Below are 27817 nucleotides of genomic sequence, written 5' to 3'. Positions count from 1 at the left end.
AATAGCCTGCACACTGTCTTCTTCCAGGCTGCGGGTGTAGAGTGTGGTTGAAACAGCTGGGATAGTTTAGCCAAAGCCGTTGAATTTCAAGTTTCATTTTTATTTATTTTAGACATGTGCACGGCTGCTCAACTCTACGATGAGTCTGGGAGTGTATAGTACAAGCAATCATATAATACAAGCGAACCCTACCCTCACCCCCAACGCCAGAAGGAAAATAACCATTAAAAGACCATTAAACACACGGAGGCTGCTACTGCCTCTAACTGGAGAAAGTGCCGGGTTTTCAGTGGTCTTTTGAACTTGGCTAAAGTAGGGAAAGAGAGGAGGTGTTCCACAGTCGAGCGCTGTGATGGAGAAGATACGTTTAAGACACTGCTTAATGGATGACCTGGAAGATGCTCTGTCTGTCCAATTACCCAGGCTCCATGCAAGCCGCAGAAGTTCTGATGGTCCTTGAGATAACCAGGCCCAATGTCATGAAGGGTTTTAGTGGCAACAACCAGCACTTTGAAATGCATGTGGAAGAATTATATGTACGCGGTTGTGTTTAAGCTAGCTTGCTCGTCTGAACTACATCCCACCATGTTCTGGAGCAAAGGGGTCCAACCTAGGCAACTTGAAGACTTTAGGACTTCAACGCCCAACTTTCATGCTGGCTGGGGAATTCTGGGAGTTGTCAGGGGTGGGCTGCTGGCTGGGGGTTCGCACAGGTTCTTGTGATCCTCTAGCTAGGATTCTGCCCACTTTGGCAAACCTCCAACGCCTCCTCCCAGGAGTCACCACACAAGTGCAGGGCCCGCGGAGTCAGGGGGCATTTTTCGCCCTCCCGGAGGCTCAAAAAAAGCCTCCGGAGCCTGGGGAGGGTGAAAACACGCCCCCCCCCCTCGCCATGATGCAGGAGGCTGACTAGGCCACGGCCACAATGGCCACGCTCACCCAGCAGCGGGGCAGAGAACCCGTTGCTGCAACGGGTTGAAGTCCACAAGTCTTAAGGTTGCCCAAGTTGGACACCCCTGCTCTACAGCATGTCAATGGCTGGGCTGGCTGTGGAAGGACTCCATCTGTTCAGCAGAGGCCAGCCAGGGGTTGTATAAGATCCTCGGCCCGGTTGCTGGGTGGGCATGGCCATGGTGGGTGTGGCCTACTCGACTTCCCCCCGGGCTCCAGAGGCCCTCTGGAGGCTGGAAACGGGCTTGTTTGCGGAACTTTCTGGAGGCCCGTTTTTCACCCTGCCAGAGCCTCTGCGCGCGCCCCTGCACTTATCTGGCATCCAAAACAAGCCCTGTGGAGACTTCTGGGAAGGGCGGGGTGGGTAGGGCCAGCGAGTCCTTGCAACTACCGGCTTGGCGAACCAGATGTAAAGTTAGCATCCGGTTCGCCCAAACCGGTCCAAACCGGCTGAATCCCATCCCTGACCATAAGATTATTGGGTAAGTTGTCCGATAGTGGCTACTCTGCTCTTTCTATTTTGCCCACCAAACTACTTCTTTGATATATATTTTGAACTGGCAATCATTACCCCTCCATTTTACTTTCTTTTATATTTTTTTAAAAAACTCAAAATCCCTCCTCCCTTTTTTTATGAATGTAGGAAAGCTTTGCAGTGCTACAGATTCCGTTCCATGAAGGGTCTTCAAAATCCACGATGGGCAGAATCCCAGCTCTGGTCTCAACCTTTGAAACCAGCCATGTCTGTGCAAGGCAGCTGCGTGATCTCAGGAAAAGGCGCAGCTGCTTTAAAGAACTTAGGAGGTTTGCGCTCCTGTGATAGGAGAACCGCAAACCAGACACTTTTCTGTAGACTCAGAAGGATTATAAATGATGTGAGACGTTTTCAGTACAGTACAGTTACAAAGCTCTAGCAACTGGGACAATTTACCCCAGGGATTTTGCCCTGAAATGCACAGCCACAAAGTGCCTTAGCACCGGGGGCCTCTTTCTTCCTGCCACTATCATAAAGTTTTGTGATTCTCAAAATGCCTGCCACTGGCCTATCGGAAAGCTTGCATTGAACAGAAGATGGAGATGATTTGCCCCTCCCATAAGACTTAACGGAGGAGCAAAGGCACGTGAGCCTTTGCAGGAAGCAACTTTGTTCATTCTGGTCGGTTTAAAGTCTGAAGCTCTGTTTTGACTCTGTGCTCTGTGTAGCCTTGCAAAGCTAATTGCCAATTAGGTCTTTGGCAGCGTTTCAAGGGAGATAAGAGGTGGGTGCTTATCAGCCTTATCCCGAAGGACTTTGGCAGACTTCTGTCGGACTCTTTACAAACCATTTGTGACTCATTACGGAGTGTGAATGAACATAATTCACAGCCGTTGAAATAAAAAGAGGGTTTGGGGGAATAAGCGTGTGCTTTTTACTGTGTCAGGAAGCCTAGGTCAGAAAACTTGCTTCATGTATATTCTTTACAGATTTTCTGCCACAATATTGTTGGGTGGGTATATTCCTTCTTACCTACCTTACAAGGTAGTTGAAAAGGAAGGATCTTTTCAATCCAACGTCATAGCTGTAATTAAATAGCTTTAAACCATGGCAGCTCTTCCTTTTCTGGTTCTCGGAACGCAAGTTGGAAAAGGGTACAATCAGGATAGCAGGGCAGCATATTCTAGGGTGCGAGTTTGCAATTTTCCTGCTGTATTTTTAAAGTGCAAGCCGATTTCCCTGAGGATGACACCTCCACCCTCCCCAACTTAACTTCAATGTCTTCACTCACAATTAGAATCCATCCTTTTCTTAAGCTCCTGCTGTAGTCCTGGTAGAAGGAGAGACACATTTAAGGTAATAACTCAAAATGTCTCCAGGCTAAAGAAGTGATAGCAGGTGGTCTCAGCAACATGTCCATCATCACGAAGAGCAATTCTGCAGAATGTCCAACATCTGGAGAGCAATTTTACATCAAGGATGCTTTCCATCCCCTCAAAAGGAGGGGGGGGGGGAAATCTAGAAGATGCCCCAAAACAATTTGGGGAGAGATATTTCTTGCCTAGAGGCTAGGCTTTGCCAAGGGACTATCCGGGACCACCGACTTGCCAATGCCTTCCAGAAGATTATCCCACTGGTCAAAATCTTCTTTCAGCTCTAGATGGAGAAATCAAAGCGTTATTGCATCAAGAGGCTATGGTGCTAAGTTCTAAACTCTAACTGTCGCCACCGTCACCATTTTTGAGTCTTCGAGTACATTATATGCGGTGAAATACAATAGGAGATAGAACTCCTTTTTCATCATTGTGACCTCTTTGGTATCTTAAAGGAATCTTGTGATACTTTCTAGAAATCGCATGGAAGAGTTTTCCCATTCATAGAAGAGTTACTATACCATGCAGTGGTGGTAACACAGTGATAACACGGTTGCTAAGACGCTGAGCTTGTCGATCAGAAAGGTCAGCAGCTCGGCGGTTCGAATCCCTAGCACCGTGTAACAGAGTGAGCTCCCGTTACTTGCCTCAGCTTCTGCCAACCTAGCAGTTCAAAAACACGTAAAAATGCAAGTAGAAAAATAGGAACCATCTTTGGTGGGAAGGTAACAGCGTTCTGTGTGCCTTCGGCATTTAGTCATGCTGGCCACATTACCACGGAATTGTCATCAGATAGTGCTGGCTCTTTGGCTTAGAAATGGAGATGAGCACCGCCCCATAGAGTCGGGAATGACTAGCCCATATGAAGCACACACACTTAGGAGAAGGCAAGTACCTGGCTCAACGGTAGTAACTGTGAGAAGGAGCTTGGAGTCGTGGTGGACAATCCCTTAAATATGAGCCACCAGGTGTGCTAGAGCTGCAAAAAAAATCCAATGCAGTCCTGAGCTGCATTAACAGAGGGATAGAATCAAGATCACGTTTGGTACCATTTTATAAGACCTTGGTAAGGCCACACTTGCAGTACTGCATCCACTTTGGTCATCACAAAATAAAAAAGATATTGAGACTCTAGAACTGTGATGGCGAACCTATGGCACGCATGCCACAGGTGGTACATGGAGCCCTATTTGCCAGCACGGCAGCCCTCACCTCTGGCCTGCGCTGGCCAGCTGATTTCAGAGGCCTGGGGGAGGCTGTTTTCGCCCACCCTGGGCTTCCGGGAAAGCCTCTGGAGTCTATAGAGGGGGAAAACAGGCCCTAAAGGTCTCCACATTCCGTTTTCGGTCTCCACGTGCCCCATTTTCCGCCAGTTCCGGGTGGTGGGGATCGGAATGGGCAGAAAATGGGGTGTGCAGAGGTGGCAATAGGCAATTCCTGCAGCTTGAAACAGCTGATGGTCGGGAGGCCGATCCAACCGACAATGAGCTGCTTGTGCTAATCAGGCTGTGCTGAAGCTCAAGCAGGCTGTTTGCTGCAAGGAGGCGAATTGCTTTGAAGCAGAGGCCAAAGGGTGGGGGCCGGTGGGTGGGCAGGGCTAATTTCAGTGTATAAGACGCATTCTAATTTTCACCCTCTTTTAGGGGGGGAAGTGCATCTTATACTCTGGAAAATACGGTAGTTTGATTTTGCCTTTTATCTGATGGGTGTCTTGTTCTTTATTATAGGATGACGTCTCTTTTAGACAACTTTCACGACATCGACTTACGGAGATGCTTTTGTAAGAAAGCGAGAGCAGCCTGGTTGGTGATATTCAAGCCTTCGTAGGGATCAATGGTGCCCCTTGTCTTGAAGACCCGGTTGACAAGGTTCCCGGCCAGGAAGGTGAAATCAGTGTGACTCTGGTGGATGGTGCCCCTAGGAGGAAAAAAACGTATCAACATCAAAAGCGAATCACCGAGAAGTACAGGATGGATTCCCATCAGCTCCAAAGATGGGACATCCCCCAGATTTAGCCATTTACAAAGGTCATTTCAGCATCTGCTGGGAAAGCCTGCATCAGTGTTGGTGAACCTTTTCGGCACCGAGTGCCAAAACAGGAGTGTGTGCGTGCCGGAAACTGCAAGAGCAGCCGTCCAGTGCGCACATGCTCCCGTTTCATGAAGACCAGCTGGCCAGTGTGCCGGAATCCGGAAGAGCAGGTCTTTGCGCATGCATACATGCCTAAACCGGAAGACCAGGCGGCCGGTGTGCATGCACATGCTGGAAACTGGAAGATTATTTTTCCAGCACGCCTGTGCGCACCAGGCAGGTGCTCTTCTGGTTTTCGGCATGCACACACTCCTGTTTCGTGAAGACCAGCTGGTCAGTGCACCAGAACCTGGAAGAGCAAATGGGAGACAGATAGCTCTCCATGCCACTTCCGGCATGCGTGGCATAGGTTCGCCATCACGGGTCTACGCAATGAAAGAACGCCCAGTAGGTGATTTGGAGTTGCACAGAAGATGCTGTGAAATCCAGCGGCTTGGAAGAGTTTGATTCAACCATCTGAAATTTCCAACTTTTCTCTAATCTCAGTATGAAATTCCCAGATTTGAAAGCAGCCGAGTTTCCAAGCCTTTGCCTTGGAGAGCAATGGAGGGATTCTGCCTTATGTCCATTTCTGGGGCTTTGTGAAACAAAGGAAAACACCCCAGCAGTAACAGACCCCCAGACACCCCTTCGCCATGCTAGCTGTAGAGTTCTTTGGGAGAGATTAGACAAAACACTGGGTCTGATTTAACAGAGATTAAAAGAGGGGGATGGAGAGAGAAAGCAGTGTGTTTTTCTCATCTTCACACAACCACCCATTGTCTGCAGATGAAGCAACTCTATAGGAGATTTTTGGGCAAGGGATTCTGATTATTTAGTAAGACGACAGAGATTTTTCTCCCCCTTCCTCCTCCTCCTCCTCCTCCTCCTCCTCCTCCTCCTTCAAAAATCAGCCAAAAAAGCTTTGCCATTGCTATTTTAAGAAGCAGACCTGATGCTGCCTTTGCATTCTTGCCTGAAATGAGCGTCAAAACCATTCTACAAGAGTGTCATCCTTCAGCACCAGCACGGGGGGGGGGGAGTGGGGGGGGGGAAATCAGACAGACACAGAGACACAACCATCTGGTAACATCTCCCTTTCAGAGTATCTCAGTTTTAAGGGGCCGGTTTGCATACATTTCACCTCCCGAGTCAAAAGGATTCTCTGATTTTGGGCTCTGCAAAATCCCAAATTAATTTTATACGACTTAGCAAAAAAAGAGAGGCTACCTTACAAGGATGCAACCTTGATGGCTTCAATAATCCATGCTGTTCTTTGCTGTTTTACCATCTTTTTCTTGCTGATTCCCCCCTTTTATTCTTCTAAATGGTCCCTCCCTCTTCTCATTTCAGATACCACCTTATTTTTAACCTCCCCATTCCCCCCCCCCCAAGAAAAATTCCTTGTGCCACATCTTCTTAGATTGCAAGCCTGCAGGGAGAGGCTGTGTGTGTGTGCGTGTGCATGTGTGTCTAATCTGTGAACGACACCTCCTCTGATTGTGTGTTCTCTACTACTACGGCAAAGGCGTTGATCACAGTTGGAGACTCACAAGATTGTAATGATCTTGCTCTCACTGCTGGTGGTGCTGATTTTTTTCATCTTGGCCACGCTCTCTGCAGTCTGGAATGATTCTGTGTTGATAAACAGCACCGGCTTGGTCACTTTTGGGTAAACAGAATTCTCCAAAGGGTGCATCCATGCATCAAGGGCGACAGCGCATCTACAGGAGAAAAATAAGCACAGGGCCTCTAGTGAAGCGGGAGACCAAAACCTTGGCTTCCCACCATAGCAATAGACTTATATACCACTTCACAGTGCTTTACAGCCCTCTCTATTGCCCCCAACGATCTTGAGTCCTCATTTTACCCACCTCGGAAGGATGGAAGGCTGAATCAACCTTGAGCCGTAGAGACTCGAACTGTCGAACTACAGCCAGCAGTCAGCAGAAGTAGCCTGCAGTACTGCATTCTAACCAATGCGCCACCACACAGTTTCTCTCACCTCTTCCTGACCTCCTACCCCATTGCTTATTTACAGAGTCAGCCTATTGCCCCCAACAATCTGGGTCCTCATTTTATCAACCTGGGAATTATGAAAAGCTGAATCAAACTTGAGCTGATCAGGATCGAACTGGTGGCAGTGAGCAGTGAATTAAGCCGGAATACTGCATTCTAAGCACTGGGCCAGCACAGCTCCTCTGTTTATCATTTAGCAATAGCAATAGCACTTAGATGTATACACCACTTTACAGCCCTCTCTAAGCGGTTTACAGAGTCAGCCTCTTGCCCCCAACAATCTGGGTCCTCATTTTACCCACCTTGGAAGGATGGAAGGCTGAGTCAACCTTGAGCCTGGTGAGATTCGAACTGCCAAACTGCTGGCAACCGGTGATCAGCAGAAGGAACCTATAGGATTGCACTCTAACCACTGCGGTACCTCGGCTCTTTTGTTATTAATAAGCTCTCTGAGGTTACAATGTTCTTTTAAAAAGAAGACGTTTTGGAAGGTACTCACTTAAATTGGGCTTCTTTGACCAGAGCTAGCACAGCTGTTGCACCTCCAAAAGAATGACCCATGACAACGGCTTTGGTCAGATCCACATTGTCCTGCAAGGGATGGGATGAGACACTTAAGGAAGCCAGCTCATTAACGTCACAGCCCAAGAATCTCCAAAGTGGGCAATGCTGAAAGGCTCCAGGGATGGTGATGAGACTGGCCATTCTGCTACTGGTAGCTGCAGCTCCCAGGAAGCCCAGCCAGCTGTCCATTACAGATAGTCAGAGGTGGTATTCAGCAGGTTCTGACCAGTTCTGGAGAACCGGTAGCAGAAATTTTGAGTAGTTCGGAGAACCAGTAAATACCACCTCTGGCTGGCTTCGCCCCCATCTATTCTCTGCCTCCCGAGTCCCAGCTGATTGGGAGGAAATGGGGATTTTGCAGTGACCTTCCCCTGGAGTGGGGAGGGAATGGAGATTTTACAGTCTCTTTCCCTTGCCATGCCCACCAAGCCATGCCATGCCCAACAAGTCACGTCCACCAAGCCATGCCACTGCAGGTAGTCTTCAACTTACAACAGGTTGCTTAGCAGCTGTTTGCAGCTACCATCTGCCTGAAAAGGGAACTTAAGGCCCAGATCTGATGTTCCAACAGTTGCCCACACCAGTCGTGTGACTGTATTCAGTGGCCAGTTAACAGAATTGCATTATGGTATTTGCAGTATCCCATAGTTATGTGACTCTTACTACCGTTTTCTCTAAAACCTGAACTTCCTGTTTTCTGCAAACAGCAGACCCATGGTGAATCATTGGTTCACTTAACAACTGCTGTGTTTGCTTAATGAGTGTCGCAAAAAAAGTCTTACCATAAAATTGCATTTGAACAACATTAAAAAAACCACACATTTTAGGACCGTTACAACTTAAGGGTGTAACAAGCAGGCTCTATTATGATTGTAACAAGGATGACCTACGGTGAGGAATGTTGGGAATTGCAGTTTGGGAAAACTCCAGACTGGCCATCCATTTACAGAAACAAGGGGAGATTTAGGATTCTATCAATAAAAGGATCTCTAATTTTTATGGAAGAGAGAGAACCATTATATCCCCCAACCCGTTTCAATTTTCCCACAGGGAAAAATTCAGAGAATTATATTACAAGAATTCTGGAAGTCATCAGATCTGTGAAGGCTGAAGCACATGTTCTAACTGTCAATATTGTACTAATAATTCCTGGTGGTTTACACAGCGTCTTTAGGCACATTTACCCGCACAGAAACACAAGTATATACAGTCCGAGCCAAAGTTCAAAACGCTGTCTCTAAATTCCCTTTAATCTTCACCCTTTCTCTTAGAAATTATAGTTTCCGAGGCATTGACAAAATCCCCATCAGTCCATTGCAAAAGGCAGACTTGGAACAGTTTACATTCTGAGATTATACTTTTAACACCATCAAACAACAACATTTGCCCATCCCAGGTCCTTGGGAAGGATTCAACAAGTGGATAAAGATGCCAAATCTAAACATCTGGCTGACTGTGCAACCAACAACAATAATAATAATAATAATAATAATAATAATAATAATAATGTGAAGTCCTTGGTGCTATCTGAGCTTGGTGGTTTGCTTGCAGATGCTTCATAACTAGGTAACATCATCACTTACTTAGTTGGATAAGGAAACATCTGCAAGCAAACCACCAAACTCAGTTCAACCCTGAGTTATAGATAGTCTCTTCTATCATCATCATCTCATTTCTCTGCTGGTCCTGTTCTCATATATACTTTCCAGATGCACAGATGGCTTTGTTTTCTATGAGAAGAACAGGTCTTGGCACCCCCTGGTGGCCGACTGAAATTTTTTTATTATTTTATTTTATTTATTTAAATTTGTCAACAAGTACAAGGAAACAAGCAGGAAAAACATGAAAAAAATGGCACAAGTAAATGGATAAAAATAAGCAAAACATAGCCATAAACACATAAAAAGAGTGCATATAAATGGGACAGTAGGACAGGGACAATAGGAACGCTGGTGCGCTTATACACGCCCCCTTAGGGACCTCTTAAGAAATGCGTAAGGTCCATGGTAGACAGCTTAAGGGAAAAGGTATGGGGGTTAGAGGAACTAACGACAGGATCGGGTAGGGTGCTCTACACGTTTACTACTCTATTGCTGAAATCGTTTTTCCTGCAATCCAGATTAGAACGGATTGCATTTAGTTTGCATCTATGGATAGCCCTTGTGTTATTGCAGTTGAAGTAAAAGGAGTCATTGACAGGTAGGACGTTATGGCAGATTATCTTGGGCACTAAGCTCAGGTCGGAAGGTAGACGGCGTAGTTCAAGGTTATCCAGGCCTAAAATTTCAAACCTGGCGGGAGAAGGAATTTTATGACGAGCAGAGGAGTTGAGTGCTCTTCTTTTAAAATACCTCTGGACCCTCTCTTTTAATGTCCGAAACGTTTTAATGTCCGAAATTCAGTGTGGGTTCCAGGCAGGTGAGCAGTATTCAAGTATAGGTCAGGCAAAGGTTTTGTGTGCCCTAGTTAGCAGCATAGCGTTACCAGGGAGAAAACTATGTAGAGTAAGGTTGATAATTCTGAATGCCTTTTTGCCAATGTTGTTACAGTGAGCTCTGGGGCGTAGGTCTTCTGAAATAAATACTCCTAGGTCTTTGACAGAGTGTGGCTTATCTTTTAGATAGTTTCCACCCAGCTTGCATTTGATGTTCTGATTTTTATTGCCAATGTGCCGCTTACAAAACAGTCGTTTTCAGCAGTTCCAAGAAGATTCCACACCCATTTGCACACCTGCACTCAGGTGTGTGTTCTAAAGTTCTGAGCCCGTGGAGCTCAGCATGTTTACCTTTAGGGTAGAGAGGTCAAAATCCATGCGCAGAAGGTTTGCAACGGCCTTGCCACTGTTGATGCTTTGGATCAGCCTGAATGCCCGTTTGCACTCGTTTGCTCTTTGATGGAGCTGCAATGAAAAAAGTTTTAGGATTACCCTTTGGCTCCTCAATTCACTCTCTCTCTCATGCATACAGGGCTAAGCTGGACATTACAGCAGGATGCAGAGAGAGGGTCAGGGTTCCAAGTAATAGACCCACAGCAAGCAAAACTCCCAGGCGGGTATATTCCTCAAAGAATACCTTTAATGGATATATCATATTGGCATAGATCTGGTGGAAACTGACTCTGAGGTCTCCCGCAGTTTTCATCTAATTAATTTTTCACTTTCTCAAAACAATCATATGGTCCAATCATGGCTCTGTCTGGTTGCCTGGTGACATCACTTCTCGTTCCTCTGACCAGGTGTGAGAATGTCCTTGGTTCCCAAGAGAACGTATTTTGTTTTGGCTACAAAGTCCCAACTTTGGGATTCAGCCAGTTTGGACCAGTTCGGGCAAACCGGATGCTAATTTTACATCTGGTTTGACGAACCGGTATACAAGGGCTGGCTGGCCCCACCCATCACAAGAGTCTCCACGCGGCCCGGGAGGAGCCAACGTTGCGACGATACAGACTTGCAGTCTCCATGCTCTGAGACTGCAGCCGATACTTTTGCTGCTGGGTGGTCCAATCGGACCTGAACCATCCCGCAGAGACGGTGAACAGGAAGAATACATCTTGCTGATCTCAGAGACATTGCAAAGTCCCTGATCGATCCAAGAGAAGTTCTTCAAGCCGGCGACAAAAAGTCCAGCCACCAGGCTGAAGAAGTCGGGGCGGCTCCAAAATGGAAGGATACGGAAAGAGAAAGTGTTTCCAGCTGGTGAGGAATTTTTACTGTTTTAAAAGAGACTGCCTATAAAAAACTTAAAGTTAATTTAAATTTGAGAACAGAAGAAATAAGCGATGGAATTAAGCTTTGAATGGTTTTGGACAGTTGGTTATCTTACTTTTTAAATGTTATTTTCATGGATGGAATTTATGCAAGCCTTTTAAACCGAATGGATTAAGTTTTCTTCTTTTTTATTATTATTTTTTGCAACCTATGGGCTAAAATTCTCCTTCTTCATTACTGCGTGTGTTTTTCCCCTTTTCTTCTCTATTTCATTCAAGAATTTGACTTTTTAAAAAAACTTGGAATAAAAAAAGATACAAAAAGCAACAAAGAAAATTGTAACGAGGGAAAGATGACACTGCTACTCGGAGGCTGGGGGTTTGTGTATTGGAAACAAAACACTTTTACTTTCCTCACTGATTATTCTGGCTTGGCACTTCAAAGTCTCAGTTTTGTCTATAGAGAGTGATAAGAAGAAAAGCATACAGATGTTCCTTTGAAGTATATCTTTAACCAGAGAAAAGTGAAAATAAGACCTTATTGTGAATCTATGCTTAATCTTTTAAAAACCTACCAAGCCAGAGCAGCAGTGTTTGTCAGCTGGAGATAATGGCACAATCTCAACAGCAGAAAGAAACTTTAAGTTTGCAAAAGAAATTGTTAGAAATTCAGAAATTATCAAGCACATTTGAGAAGATGGAGAAGAAGTTGGAAAATCTAGAGCATCTAACAGTAAAATATGAAGAAGAAGTTGGAGATATTTATCAAGTGGAAAAAGTGGAGGTTAGAGTCCTAAAAACAGAAGAGAAAAATGACTACAAAGAAATTAAATACGCTGATATCTATGGTGATTGGTTTGTGTCTGGAAATGGAAAGAGTGGAATACGGAAAGAGGAATTAAATGGAGGGGAACTCTACCCCAGATGGCAAGATACAGAAGAAGAAAAAATAAAAGAATTTATGGATTTAAAGAGAAAAATTTTGTTAGCAACATTGTTGAAAACACCACTGACAATTAAAAATAAGCTGATCAAGGAAACAGAAGAAGGGCATCAAAATTACATGAGAGAGTTGCAAAGAGGAGTCCATACAAATTTGATTAAGGAGATGATTAGAGGACTGATATCACAAATGGCAGAAGACATGAGATTGTTTTGCTACTGGAAAGATACAAGTTGATAGATGAAAGGGTATAATCAAAAACTAGTTAAACTTAGTGAAATTTAGTGACAATAGATATAGTTAAATAAATAATTGATAATGATAATAATGTATACATATGTATTGCTATGTTAAGTAATAATTGGATATGAATATTGAATGGTACCTATGAAAGGAAGATTAGAAATTTTTTTGGTTATATATAAAGGTTAATAAAAAAGAACTAAGTTAAATTTAGTTAAGTCTTGTTTCTTAGAGGAGAAAATGCTATGATAAAGGACACAGTCAAATAAAGGAGGAATAATGATAACAACATATATATATATGTTGTTATCATTATATATATATATATATATGCATGGGTACAACATAAGGAAATGGGATGTAAATTGTAAACAGTGATTTGGAAAGGAGGATTAGAAATTTTTGTTACTAAATATTATGGATGTTTAGCCAGAATAGGCCATAAGGATTCAGTGTTATTGGAGGATTTTAGAAATAGTAAATGAAATGCCAGTATGTGGTTATGTATTAAATCTTGGTATATTTTATGATGAAGGACGTTTAAACAATTATAGTCAAATGAAAATGGAGGTGTGATGATGGTAACATGTATAAATATATCTGAGATAAAACACTTGAGTTAATATGAATTATGCTTGATGACTTGTGGAAAAGATGCACGAAAGTCTTTTGTAACCAACTGATACTCTTTCTACAGTATGTAAAGAAGGAGGATTCTTTGTGTTGTGTCTGTTTTGAAAATTAAAATTTATATATATATATATATATATATATATATATATATATATATATATATATATATATATATATATATATATATATATATATATATATATATATATATATATATATATATATATATATATATATATATATATATATATATATATATATATATATATATATATATATATATATATATATATATATATGCCAGGTAAGTGCAGGGCCCGCGCAGAGGCTCTGGGAGAGTGAAAAACAGACCTCTTGGAACATCTGGAAACAGGCTTCTTTCCGGCCTCCAGAGGGTCTCTGGAGCCCGGGGGAGCCTGTTTTCCCCCTCCCGGTAGCTCGAAGAAAGCCTCTGGAGACTGGGAGGGTGAAAAATGGGTCTCCCGGAAGTTCCGGAAGTCTAGAAATGGGGCCACCTCCGGAGCACGGGAGAGGCCGTTTTTCCCCTCCCAGAGGTTAGAAGGCGGCCTCTGGAGCCTGGGGAGGGTGAAAACATCCCACCCTGCTGTGGTGCAAGAGGCTGAGTAGGTGACGCCCACCCAGCAACAGGGCAGAGAACCGGTTGCTAAATATTTTGAATCCCACCCCTCGACAAGCCCCTCCCTCTCCCTCAGCTCCAATGTGGCAACACTGAAGCTCCAAGATGGCTTCGATCAGGTCAGCTTCAGGGTTGACAGGGAGATCAGATGAATCGATGAAGTTTGTGATATTCAAAGCTGCCTTAAGGAACTTTACAGTCCGAGATAAGTCAAGATGAAATACCTGCGGGTTACGGAACGGAAACTCTTTCTGATCCCTGGGTACCCTGCGGTAACTGAGCCATTCTTCATGTATCTGAGTCTCGTTTGGATCTTCTGGATCCAGCTTGCAAAAATAAGTAGCAGAAGCCGAGCGGTCTCTGAAAAGAGCAGATATTTTGAACATCAGCGTGGGGAAAGAACAAATGGGGAAGCAAAGAACTAAAAGGAATCTCCTTCAATTCCTCTATTGTGCTCCTGTCGGAAGTCAGGTATTTCAGCATGTCATTACTAATGACATTACTAATCAGTTTTCCTCGGGCTCTATGTGACAACACTTTCCTGGAAAGGAGAGGTCATCTAATCTTAGCTTCATGACCCTGTGATTCTGAAATCAAAGAACAATGCAAGAAACGGGTTCTGGAACTCGCATCCGGGCCTTGTATCCGTAAGCAGGGCAGATAAGTAAATTACTGAACTTAAATGTGTTGAACTTCATAACTAATCGGTCCCAGCTCCCGTCTTCCTCAATTATTGATTGATTTGATTAAAACTCTAATCTTAAAACGTCTTGTCTAAAGGGATTCAGTCTCACCTGTGCTCAAGAGCCATCACCAAAAACCCCCGAGAAGCCATCTCAGTACAGATGGCTGAGTATACGGTTCTGAAAATGGAAGGAGAAAGCAGATTAATTAAAACCGAGGAACGCTACTTCGTTCAAATTATTTGGTCCTGAAATAAACATATCAGGAAAGATGAAAGAAATAAGGGGGGGGGGGAAGTAGTGTCTATAGCAGTGGTTCTCAACCTTCCCAATGCCGCGACCCTTTAATACAGTTCCTCATGTTGTGGTGACCCCCAACCATAAAATTGGTGTCTCGGTTCCTAAGACCATCGAAAATATGTGTTTTCTGATGGTCTTAGGCGACCCCTGTGAAAGGGTCGTTCGACCCCCAAGGGGGTCCTGACCCACAGGTTGAGAACCACTGGTCTATAGGGACACGGTGACTCAGTGGCTAAGACACTGAGCTTGCCGATCAAAAAAGTTGGCGGTTCGAATCCCTAGCGCCGTGTAAGAGTGAGCTCTTGTTACTTATCCCAGCTTCTGCCAATCTAGCAGTTCGAAAGGTCTGCATACTATGATCTCTTGACCTCGAGTAAACTGAGAGATAGCATAGCCATTGTGTGGGAGTTCAGTAATTGAAACCTGAAGCAGGAGAGTTGGGGGCGATAATCCAGTGTGACCAACTTCTGCCCTCCCTCTGAGATTTAGCTTTCCTACCCCTGTTTTGGGGAGAGGGATTGAATGTATTATTAAATGAGAAGTCTGCCTGCATATGGAGGAAAACTGGTCACCCACTTTTGGTTACCTGCTGCCCAAATTTAGTGACAAAGTCAGAAAGGAGATTTGGAAATGGCAAAAAAAAGAGAGATTTGATCCCCGTTGGTTACCCTGTTGAGACAGAGAGAAGGAGATCATGGCCTCTGCGTCACACAGGATCTACTAGGTTTCCATGAATATCATTCAAAGATCTCAGACTTGTGAACCAACGCCAGCATCCTCATCCTCAACCCTCCTGAACTGGTTGGTTTTTCACCCCACCTGCTCAAACTCACCGAAAGGCTCCAAGTCCGTGGGAGAATATGATCAATGGGTACTTGTGCGAACACGGTCGGAAAGGTGCATCCCAGTTTACAGGGATCTTATACGATCCTGTGAAAATGAAGAGCACATTTATTTACACATACAGGTAGTCCTCCTACTTACGACCACAACTGACCCCAAAAATTGTGCTGTTAAAGTGAGAAATTCGTTAAGTGAGTTTTATCCCCTTTTAAGACTTTTCTTGCCATGTTTGTTAAGCGAATCACTTAAGTTGCTAAGTTAGAAACACGGTTGTTAAGTGAATCTGACTTCCACATTGACTTTGCTCATCAGAAGGTCGCAAAAGGGAATGACATGTACCCCCGGGGCACTGTAACTGTCATAACTATGAAGCACTTGTCAAGCCTCCGAATGTAAACCACATGAGCATGGGGATGCTTGCAACAGTCGTAAGTATGAAAAATGGTCGTAAGCCACTTTCTTCAGTGCTGTTGTAACTACGAACGGCCACTAAATGAACCGTTGTAAGTCCAGGACTACCTGTGTATGCTATTTCTTAACTGCTGTTTCTCTCAATGAAAAAGGTTACTAAAGATAATAATAATATGTGTTCCCTTGAGTTGTAAAAGTATGACTTTATCAAGGCAGTTATTGAGAAATTTTTAACCCACTTCCTTAAAGGTGATAAACATGCTTTAAGAAAACATTGCTTTTTTTCAGTTTGAACAAGGCCTGGAAAATACAATTAGAAAGGAAGACTGTAGTTCAGCATGATAAAAATAGAATTATACAGTGAAAAGAGGAAGAGTTGTAAAACTGTAAAATTGGAAACCAGAAATATTTTCCTATCAGTTAGCAAACTAGTTTGATACACATGTCCAGAAAACAAACCTTAGGTACTGTATATACATATTCAGACGCTCTTTAAATTTAAAGAGTAAACATGGTGCAGAATTAAGCTAATTGGCTAATTCAATTCATTTATTTAAGACATATTTTTTTAAAAAAAATCATCCAACATCTACTTTTGGTTGCCGGATGATTGCTAAAAACATGCTTTAAATGGGTGAATTATTATTTCGGGGAGACATCATCAAGATTATGATCCCACATTTATGGGACAATAGATAGTATTAACAATGAAAAAACATAAACATGATTTATTATGATCTGATCTGATATTTTGCAATCAGCTAAAGGTTCTACATTGCAGGACAATGGATCATACCATGTTTCCCCGAAAATAAGACAGGGTCTTATTTTCTTTTGAACCCCCCCGGAAATAAGTATTTGGCCTTATTTTTGGGGAGGCCTTATTAATTTTGAGGTGCAGGAGGCAGTGAGCGTGGTCACCTCATGGCTGCTGCTGTGTTGCAATATTTTCAGGGAGCGCTTATTTTAGCGCATGCGCTCAAAAGCCCGATTGGAGTTATTTTCCGGAGAGGTCTTATTTTCGGGGAAACAGGGTAGAACATATTTGTGTTATTTGAAGAAATGTCCCGATCTCAACCATGGTGGCTTTAAGATCTGTGGACTTTAAGACATGGTGGCTGGGGAATTCTAGGAGTTGAAGTCTATAGATCTTAAAGCCACCTTGGTTGAAAAACAGTGGATTAGGCAGGAGAACAGCTGTCGAGTCTACATACGTTTCACTCAGTAATTCACAAGAAGCAGTTAATCTTACCAAATGTGACACTGAAAAGTGGAGCAAACCATTTTCTATTCAAGCTCAGGTAGTCAGCCAGTCCGGAGTAATATTCATAGCGGGGAATCCAGTAAGGCTGCTCGGCTTCACCCTGGGGAACACACGGGTAGAAGAGGCGGAAGAAGATGCCCTATAGAAAAGAAGGATCAAGTTAGTATAGACCCCAACGGTTGATTTCAAGCTGCAGAAGAGTTTATTACTTCTATCTATAGATAAGAATCTAGTCAACTAACAATCAAAGCTAAATTGGCACTTAGTAGATAAGCAGAGGTGGTACTCAGCCAGTTCTGACCGGTTCTGGCGAACCGGTAGAGAGAATTTGGAGTAGTTTGGAGAACTGGCAAATATCACCCGCTCCACCCCTGATCTATTTGCTGCTTCCCGAGTCCCAGCTGATCGGTTGGATCTTCTTTTATTGCCCTGCACAGGAGAACAGAGCTAGAAAGCAGGTTAGCGGGGTGGGGAGGGAATGGGGATTTTACAGTATTCGTCCCCTGGAGTGGGGTAGAAATGTGGATTTTACAGTAGCCTTCCCCTGCCATGCTGACCAAGCCACGCCGACCAAGCCACGCCATGTCCATAGAACCGGTAGTAAAGAAAAATTGAATCCCACCACTGTAAGGGTCAATAGAATTCACGGGGAGAGGGCTGGATTTGGGTCTCTTGTGGCAACACAGTGATTCCAAACTGATTACATGTTTGACGCCACCTTCCAGCAGAGCCTGCTCTTCTCCTACACAGTCCATCTTTGGCAGACCTCAGCCCGTTTCCCTTACGGTACCTTAGAACGACTTCTCAGAACATGCCGATATTCCATCACCTCCCTTATGCCTCTCAATTCCCTTTTTAATGCCTCTTTTCTGTGAATTCCTTGGCCCAGCCCCACATTTCCCCTTCTCCACTGTCACGCCAATATTTTTTGCAGATGAGCCCAGGTATATTTGCCAGATGCAGTGTTTTCATTGCAGACACTCACACATGCTAATTGTAGAAGTAGAATAGGCATATAGTCATGCTGACCACATGATCACGGCCTTAAGAGTTGTCAACCTAATCTTGCGAAGCTTCTTCTCTGGTAGCATTTTTATTGCTAACTAGAGCGTACAAAACCTTTGCCAGACCAATTCTTGAATACAGCTCATCCACCTGGAATCCACACTGCATATTGGACATTAACACAATTGAGTTGGTTCAGAGGTATTTCACGAGAAGAGTACTCCACTCCTCTACTCACCATAGAATTCCCAATGCCAACAAGCTTGAAATTCTAGGCTTGGACAATCTGGAACTGTGCCACCTGTAGTCCAATCTAAGCATAGTACACAAAATTGTCTGCTACAACATCTTACCTGTCAACAACGTCTTCAACTTCAACCTCAATAATACGCGGGCAAACAATCGATACAAACTCAAAGTAAACTGCTCCAAACTCGATTGCAGAAAATACGACTTCAGCAACAGTGGTCAATGCCTGGAATGCTCTACCTGACTCCGTTGTTACAGCCTCAAACCCCCACAGCTTCAACCTCAAACTGTCTACCATGGACCTCACCCCATTCCTAAGAGGTCCATAAAGGGGGGCGTGAATAAGGGCACCACCATGCCTACCGTCCCTGTCTTACTGTCCCCCTTTATCTGTATTTACTTCCTTTGTTCATGTTTATGTTCATACCTATACTTGTTATCTTGTACATGCTTGACAAACAAACAAACCAATAAATAAATGTGCTGAGACCCTGCTAAGTATGGGTCTAAGAAATGGAGATGAATACTGCCCCCTAGAGTCAGACACGTCTGGACAGGAGAAGCCTTTACCTTTAGAATAGGCAGATATAGGGTAGGTTAGAGACCCTTGAAATAGTAAATAAAAATCAAACATTAAAAGAGAAAAATCTGGGCTCAGGTCTAAGATTTGGCCAGCTCAAGGCTTCTGGGATATTTCGATTTGAGGGACTTTCAATTTTCCAGCTGATAAGTGTCAGCCTCAATCATTGGATGGTTATATTTGTTGTCATTCTTTCCATGCTGTTGGCCAAGCATTACACAAGGAGTGGACTGACACACCTCCCCACCCCTCTTCCCCATGGCTCTTTCTGGAAAGCTATAAAGAAGCTTTCCCAACTTCCTGCACCTCCTCATTTATATGCCAACGGGCTTCTCATCAATTGCAATGACTCAACTTCTCTCTGTGATATCATTCATATCTGCCTTCCTCAGTATGATGTGGACTGCAATTCCTGGAATTCTTCAGCTACCAGAGAGACAACGTATTTCAAGGGTAAAATCTTAGGTTAAGAGGAAGGAACTGGTCGAAATCCCCCTCCTCCCAAGAACTTCTGGGGCTGATGGGGAATTAGAACTTGGATCTTCCCACTCCTAATCCACTAGATCACCAGGTTCTTGGGCTGAGGGGAAGAGACTGGCCCAAAACCACAGGGAGTTTCTTTGGCTGAGCAGGGTCTGGCACTTGGGTCTCTCCATTCCTAGTACAATGTTGTTCACATCCACTAGCGTAAGACTTCTTCAAACATTGAACAGCTGTGATAGGATGTAGTAGGGAGGTGGATTCCCAGGACGGAGGGGTACATTGCAAAGGAACTAAGAGACAACCTAATCCAGATATTTTGTGGGAGAGAAAGAGGGTGAGGACAGTCCCTCCCTAATAATTCCCAGAGTATATGTAAATAGTAAATAGTAAAGTGCTTACTCTGGCAAGATTCTGTCTATAGGTGTGGAAACAACAAAGAATCCAGCTTGGAAGAATCACCGTGTGTTATTCCTGGTTTTGGGGCCTGACAAAAATGTGTTGTTCACTGATTTGTCTCTATTTGAGCATATACTTATATAACTGTTGTATGGGAGACTAATAAGGGTGGCTCAGTGGCTAAAACGCTGAGCTTGTCGATCAGAAAGGTCGGCAGTTTGGCGGTTCGAACCCCTAGCGCCGTGTAACATAATGACTTCCCGTTACTTGTCCCAGCTTCTGCCAACCTAGCAGTTCGAAAGCATGTAAAAAATGCAAGTAGGTAAAATGTAAATAGGAACCGCCTTTGGTGGGAAGGTAACAGCGTTCCGTGCGCCTTTGGCGTTTAGTCATGCCGGCCACATGACCACGGAGATGTCTTTGGATAGCGCTGACTTTTCGGCTTCGAAACGGCGATGAGCACCGACCCCTAGAGTCGGGAACGAGTAGCACATATGTGCGAGAGGAACCTTTACCTTATGGGAGACTAATATATTTGTCTATACAGGTCATCCTTGTTCAGCATTCATTTGAACTTATGATGTATAAGTAATACTTATGACCTGCCCTTGTAGTTGTGCCCATTGCAGCCTCCCCAAAATCCTGTGATCACCATCTGGATGCTCAGTGCCCCACTCCCAATTATGACATCATAGGGTCCAAATGTCATGTGATTGCCTTTCGAGACCTTCACAGCTAGCTTTCCAGAAGCAAACTCAACGGGGAAGCCGGCAAAAGATTATAAATGGTGACTGTGGGACATCGCACTTAACAATGTTGCGGGATTCATTTAACAGCAGCAACCGGAAGGGCTGGAATTGTCATCATTAAGGACTGCAATCATGTTATATTGCACTCCAATATAACTGCCTTCATCAACGACAGAAATTTCATTGCTACGGTCATTGTTAGCCAAGGACTGACTACCTGTGGTTTCCATAATAGGTGGTGTGCCAGTTTGATCCAAGATAAAATATCTCCTGTGGAATGGAAGATATTATAGAGGAAGCTAAGAATTGCCCAGAGAGAAACTCCAATTGCACCAGACTATTGTGGTGATTTTGGTGTTAGGGTTCCAAGTAACACTCCCAACAAAAGAAGATTCCGAAGCTTGAGTTTCCTCAAAGTTCCATTTTATTAGAGATGTCATATTGGGCACATCTGGAAGCTTTCAGATTTGGGGTTGTGTGGTCTCTGTTTGCGACCTTGCCAACCAGTTACCAACAAGCAAACTCAATACAGGAAGTTGGTCATAACTTCACCTTTGAAAGACTGTTTGCCAGGCCTTTGCTGAATGTGAATGAGAGGAATTCACATTTGTTTAATAAAAGGGGTTTTGTTGGGACCAGAAATCTCCTTCGTAATAACTGCAGTGATTCACTAAACAACTGTGGCAAAAAAAGTCCTCACTTTTTTTAAGCGCCACTCGCTTAAACTGCCGTAGCAATGATCCAATCATGGTCGTAAGTTGAAGACTCCACTGTAATATGTGGGCTTTAAATTGATCCCACTGTTTCCCTTATAGTTCAAACCAGGAGCTCCAACCTCTACGTTAATTCAGCACTTATAAGCAGTGCTGATTTATTTGAGTTTGAAAATCCCCCAGTTGAAATGATATTGTACTTTTTGGAAATTGTGTCTTTTTTTTAAACTACTTTTATTGAAGTTTTTGCTTGTCGGTGCACTCTAACTTTGAAGTGACTCAGTGTTTCCCTTTTATTTCTTCTGCTTTTTAGTGATTGCACAATTGTACAGGATCATATTTCTAACACTAGTAACTTTAGATTTTTAAATTATTTGTGTGCAGATGTGCGTCATTTGCTTGTCCTGCTTTTTATCTAGCTGTGTTTAAGAAATTAGGGATGAGCAATGTAGCTAATGTTGGGCTGTATAGATTGCCTTGCAAAAAAAAGAACAAGCTGTGCTGGCATCCTTCCTTCCTTCCTTTTTTCTTTCTTCCTTTCCTTCCTTCCTTCCTTCTTTCTTCCTTTCTTCCTTTCCTTCCTTCCTTCCTTCTTTCTTTCTTTTTTCCTTTCTTTCCTTCCTTCTTTCCTTCCTTTCTTTTTTCCTTCCTTCCTTCCATCCTTCTTTCCTTCCTTCCCTCCCTCCTTCCTTTCTTTCTTTATTCCTTCTTTCTTTATTCCTTCTTTCTTTATTCCTTCTTTCTTTATTCCTTTCTTTCTTTCCTTCCTTTCCTCCTTCCTTCCTTTATGACCACAGACCTTATTTATCTTGGAAAGTTGCCATGTAAACATTTTCAAATGCAGTGCTGTGCAAGGAAAGACTTGGCACAGAGTCTCTGAGATTCACGGACAGATCTTCACACTCCTGAAATGAATGAATGAATGGTTTCCTGCAAAAGCCCATTCCCCTTTCGCTCCTCTCCCTATGGGTGGGGCCATTCACCGTCCACCTGTGGCCTTACTCCCAAGTTGACCCTTGTTCTTTAGCTACTCCCTTCGTCTGGCAATTCTATGCATGCGCACACTGGGAACAGGCTCCAGCTGTTCCTCTGCCTCACTGCAGTCTAGCTCCAAAGGCAACTGATAACTGCCAGACAGCCTTGGCCCCACCTCTGCCTCTGACGCGGAGCCCTCGTCTGAGCCTTCCTCAACCTCCAGGACTGGCCCATGTTCCTCCCCAACCTCCTCACTGTCCAACTCTGCTGGCCACTGGCGGGCCACCACAGTTCCAACTGCAGTTCACAGTCCATAACTACAGCGCAGGTGGCTAGATTCTGCGCAGCAGCACTGGGGATTCGTCGGAAACGCGTGTCTAATCCACCATAGCTATTTTATACAACCAATGTGGCAAACTTTTTGCGCTGCTTATTCCTTTCCCTTTTAGGATTAAACTGACTACGGGCCTCAGAGTTTATGGATGGTAATTTTAGCATAGTAGAACCACGTGTAATGGACAGGCTGGATTTTATCACAGATTTTACCTGATCTTTATTATTTTATTCTAGAATGTTTAATTGTATATTTCCTGAGCGTTATTATTTGTCCAGGTCCCTGGTCTGCCACTGTAACAAACTGAACCGATTGAATTGGTTGACCAGTCATGCCAATTAAAGACACAACTGCAAATTCAGACCACATCCAGCAAGACAGGAGCTCACAGCTGCTTTCAACAGCCCCATTCCTCTCCGCAGAGGCCGAACGGCTAATCCCACTGAGCCGATTTGAGGTACATTGCTTGAAGGGATGTACTGAATTCACCAAGACAGCACAGGGTTCATAGAAGGCTGACTTAGCACATTTTCCCTCCAGGGTTTGTTTTGGATCTTCCCTGAGAGACGAAGTCAGCTGGTCTTCCTGGTAACTATGAGTCACCCAAACAAAGTCAAAATATATGTACAAGTCCGCAGCCTACATAGATAACCAGAAATAGTTGCCGATTACTTACATAGATAACCTGAAATAATTGCAAATTCAGAATTCACGCAGAGCCTGGAACCAACACCATGCAACTTTTTCTTCAACTTTAACCTAAAGCAGCCATTTTGACTGTGGCAAAAGAAAGTTAAAGCTAGTACCAATAGTAATAGGTGCCTTGGGTGCTATCCCAAAACATCCGACCAACCCCAGAATAAATCTACATTATTAAGACTTCTGGGCTGTACCATTTCAGGCCTGGAAGCTATCTTTTGCCTTTTGGATTTCAGGCCTGCCCCATTTTCTATTGTGGGAGAATGGGAGGGAGGATTATACGGAGTTGGGTGATGTGTAGCCATAATGACATTCTTGCTCAGAAAGTCAAGGTCGCATTTGTTCCTGAACGTGGCTGGATGTCGATGGGAGGAATTTGTCTTTGTGGCAGTGAAAGATTGGACCGTGTCATGAACCTCTGGGTGCTGGGGCAGGATCTTGAACTTTCAACTGGACGGAGAAAACCTAGAAGCTTTCCGATTTGGGTTTTTCCAGATGTGCCAACGTGGCTCTTTTACAATACAATAGTAGAGTTGGAAGGGACCTTGGAGGCCTTCTAGTCCAACCCCCTGCCTAGGCAGGAAACCCTATACCGTTTCAGGCAAATGGCTATCCAACATCTTCTTAAAGACTTCCAGTGTTGGGTCATTCACAACTTCTGGAGGCAACTTCTGTTCCACTGATTCATTGTTCTAACTGTCAGGAAATTTCTCCTCCTTTTAATACATTGGAATTTTGAGGAACCTCTTGCCTCGGATTCTTATTTTACTTTGGATGCTATTTGGAACCCTGACATACAAGCTATGTCTATGGAGAATCTCAGTCACCCAGGTCATGGTTATCCCAAAGGTGCTTTTTCAAGAGGCAACTGGACTTTCTGGGGGTTTTTTGAAGACATTTCTGAGAGCTGAAGAAGCTTCTTGGATGAGAAGCGAAACGTCTTCAAAGAAAAACCAGAAGGTCCTGTTGCCTCTTGAAAAAAGCATCTTTGGAGTGTACAAGCTATGGATTAATTTCTGAAGGAGCGTGATAATAAGGTTTTGCTATCCCCGTAAGTGCATGATTCTCAACTGTAGCAGCTTTACGATGAATGGATTTCAAGTCCCAGAATTCTGGGATTTGAAGTTTAACAGAACAGCAGAGTTGGAAGGGAGCTTGGAGATCTTCTAGGCTAATCCCTTGCTTAGGCAGGAAACCCTATAGCACTTCAGACAAATGATTGTCCAATCTCTTGTTAAAAACTTCCAGTGTTGGAACATTGACAATTTCTGGAAGCAAGTTGTTCCACTGATTAATTGTTCCAACTGTCAGGAAGTTTCTCCTTAGTTCCAGGTTGCTTCTCTCCTTGATTAGTTTCCACCCATTGCTTCTAGTCCTACCCTCAAGTGCATTGGAGAATAGTTTCACTCCCTCGTCTTTGTGGCAGCCCCTGAGATATTGGAACACTGCTATCATGTCATCCCTAGTCCTTCTTTTCATCAAACTAGACATACGCAGCTCCAGCAACCGTTCTTTATATGTTTTAGCCTCCAGACAGGTTCCTACCGACGTGCATCGAGTGTGCGCACTATAAATTGTTGCAGCTGCTGTGTTCACACAGCACACCAAGCCTAAAAAATTCATCATGGAATAGCTTGAGAAGAAGAGATGGTTCCACTAATCCCCATTCGTTATTTGGTTTTAAGATTAGCCTCGTGGCTGAATTAAGCCACTATTTGATGGAGTGTATTTGCTGAGTGCATAGAACTGACTGGCTTCCAACTTGGATAATTGGAACCGGGGACCAGATAAAGTCATGGCTACTAATCGTGATGTCTGTAAATTACTTTGAGGACTGGACATTCTTCCAAATCTAGAATCTGCAAAGGACAATGGCTTGAAGGATGCTTCAAAAGTTCCACGGTGCTTACCAAGAACTGAGAACACATGACAAAGAGAGGAAGCAGAGAGCGGTTGGGTGGGTCTAATCTTAAGTAGCAATATCTTGACCACTTAGTGTCTACATCAGTTTACATTTTTTTTTGTGCTTAGCCATGAGTTAACCATGGCTTATGGATAAACCCACACCGTAAGCTAAGCTACATACCCAGGAGTTTTGTTCACGCAGTTTTTCTAAGCCCAAACCAATAAGCTTCTTCTCCGGTAATATTGTACTGCAAACGAGGGCATACAAAACCTTTGCCAGACCAATTCTCGAATACAGCTTGTCTGCCTGGAATCTGCGCTGTATATCGGATATTAATGCAATTGAGAGAGTCCAGAGGTGTTTCACGAGAAGAGTCCTTCACTCCTCTACTCACAACAGACTATCCTATGCCACCAGAAATTTTGGGCATGGCAAACCTAGAACTGCGCCGCGTACAGTCTGACCTAAACGTAGTACACAAAATTATCTGCTAATGTCCTACCTAGTCAATGACTACTTCAGCTTCAACCACACGAGGAAACAATAGATGCAAACTCAAGGTATACAGCTCCAAACTCGATTGCAGAAAATACGACTTTAGCAACAGAGTGGTCAATGCCTGGAATGCTCTACCAGACTCTGTTGTTACATCCTCAAACTCTCACAGCTTCAACCTCAAACTGTCTACCGTCGACCTCACCCCATTCCTTAGAGGTCTGTAGGGGGCGTGCATAAGCGCACCAGCATGCCTACCTGTTCTGTCCTGTGATTTCAATGAATATGCAGACACAGGCTTGGCTGTCTGCCATAACTAATTACATAGATAAAACCATCCCTTGGCTAGGAGTCTAGAACACTATCTTCAAGAAAACAAGATTCAACTTACGGAATGCTTTCTCAACGGCTAGTAAAATGGACTGTTGTTTCCTGCAAAGACTCCCCTCCCGTCGCTCCACCTATAAACTCTTTGGGAGGGGCCACAACCTTAGGCAGCTGTCCCTAATTCCTTCTATGACGTCTTCTCCACAGTTGTTCATTTCTCCTCTCAGCTCTACGCACACGCACATCAGGGACAACCTCCCTCTGTTCCTCTTCACTGCTCCCTGACTCAGATGCCACCTGGTGGCCAACAGGCCTCTCTAGTTCCTGCTCTGACTCCAAACACCCTCCAGAGTCTTCCTCATCCTCCAGAGCAGTCCCACAATGGTCTGAGCTGTCAAGAGTCCACCAACAGCTCAGCCGGCCACTGCTGGGCCACAACCGTCCCTATCCTACTGTCCCTATTTATTCGTACCCACTTACCGTGTTCATACTTAGGTTTACACTTAGACCTGTTACCTTTCACATGTTTGACAAACTAAATAAATAAAATTATTAAATAAAGTAAATAAATAAATAAATAAAACAAATAAAGGAAATAAATAAAGCAAATAAAGTAAGTACATAAATAAAGTAAGTAAATAAATAAAATTATTAAATAAAGTAAGTAAATAAAGCAAATAAAGCAAGCAAATAAAGTAAGTAAAGAAAGAAAGAAAGAAAGAAAGAAAGAAAGAAAGTAAATAGAAGAAAGAAATAAAGCCAACTTCCTGCAGGGTGCAACCCAAAGGAGCGGCTTCCAGCCCCGTGATAAGCAACTTAGTCCTCTATCCCACCTTCTCGTCGAAACCAGCGCTCGATCCCCCGCAACCCCGTCGGTTTCGGCGGCGCAGCTTCCCCTTCCCGTCCCGCGGCGCCCTTGTGCACCTACCTTGGGGGTCTGGCCCACCATCACGTCGGTGCAGCCGACCGGATAGGCGCCGCTGCCGTGGGGCAAGCCGAGGGACTGGGTCACCCCCATGATCCTGGAAGCTTCGTCTGTCTCCCGGTGGCCGGAGAGCGCAGCGTCGTCCCCACCACCGCGCCGAGGCTGGCAGGCGAGAAAGGGGCCGTTTCGCTTCCTCCTCCCGGCCGCCTCCCGGCCATTGGCTGCCGGGCGGGGAGAGAGAGCCCGCCTGCGGCCCCAGGGAGGGAGGGACCGAAAGGAGGAAGCTCCAGAGCCGAGAGAGCCGCGCCTGGGAGCAAAGCGGGCTGCTTTGTGGACTTTGGACCTTTCTTTCTTTTTCTTTAATCTATCTATCTCTCTGTCTCTCTCTCATTTTCTCTCTCTCTCTCTTTCTTTCTTTAATCTCTCTTTTTCTCTTTCTTTCATCTCCTTTCTCTTTCTTTCTTTAATCTCTCTCTCTCTCTCTCTCTCATTTTCTTTTTCTCCCTTCCTTCCTTCCTTTAATCTATCTATCTATCTCTCACTTTCATTTCCTTTTTCTCTCTCTCTCTCTTTAATCTATCTCTCTATCTCTTATTTTCTCTTTCATTTCCTTCCTTTCTTTCTTTAATCTATCTCTCTATCTCTCTATCTCATTTCCCCTCTTTCATTTCCTTTCTTTCTTCCTTTAATCTCTCTATCTCTCATTTCCTTTCTTTTTTTCTTTAATGTATCGATTTATCTTTCTATCTCTCATTTTCTTTCTTTCATTTTCTTTCTTTCTTTAATCTATCTCTCTATCTCATTCTCTTTCTTTCATTCTCTTCTTTTTTTCTTTAATCTATCTATCCATCTCTCCTTTTCTCTTTC

At 43.9% G+C, this 27817-nt stretch overlaps 2 protein-coding genes across 2 annotated transcripts in view; one reads left to right on the top strand and one right to left on the bottom strand.

Annotated features, from left to right (window-relative positions):
* The window catches only part of LDLRAP1 (low density lipoprotein receptor adaptor protein 1), a 632547-nt gene that overhangs the window by 552918 nt on the left and 51812 nt on the right, over positions 1-27817 (top strand). The gene's annotated exons all lie outside the window — the stretch shown is intronic.
* PAFAH2 (platelet activating factor acetylhydrolase 2) lies at positions 80-27184 on the bottom strand. The gene is made up of 10 exons (XM_081961977.1): positions 26954-27184; positions 17103-17253; positions 15430-15526; positions 14408-14476; positions 13838-13973; positions 10238-10351; positions 7388-7479; positions 6423-6593; positions 4568-4716; positions 80-3082 (listed from the first exon to the last, which is right to left on the bottom strand). Exons 1-10 carry the CDS (start codon positions 27041-27043, stop codon positions 2988-2990), a joined length of 1164 nt encoding a protein of 387 aa, XP_081818103.1. The 5' UTR covers positions 27044-27184; the 3' UTR covers positions 80-2987.

This window comes from Natrix helvetica (genome assembly GCF_964273705.1).
Source record: "Natrix helvetica genome assembly, chromosome: 9".
NCBI classification, from domain to species: Eukaryota; Metazoa; Chordata; class Lepidosauria; order Squamata; family Natricidae; genus Natrix; species Natrix helvetica.
The sequence above is the reverse complement of the archived record's forward strand: the minus strand, read 5'-3'. Positions and strand labels throughout refer to the sequence as shown.

Coding starts and splice junctions, on each gene's coding strand:
- PAFAH2 (XM_081961977.1), bottom strand. CDS start 27,043: ATGGGGGTGACCCAGTCCCTCGGCTTGCCCCACGGCAGCGGCGCCTAT. Junction 6,594..7,387: donor GTCAAAGAAGCCCAATTTAA/GTGAGTACCTTC, acceptor TTTCTCCTGTAG/ATGCGCTGTCGCCCTTGATG. Junction 4,717..6,422: donor AGCAAGATCATTACAATCTT/GTGAGTCTCCAA, acceptor TTTTCCTCCTAG/GGGCACCATCCACCAGAGTC.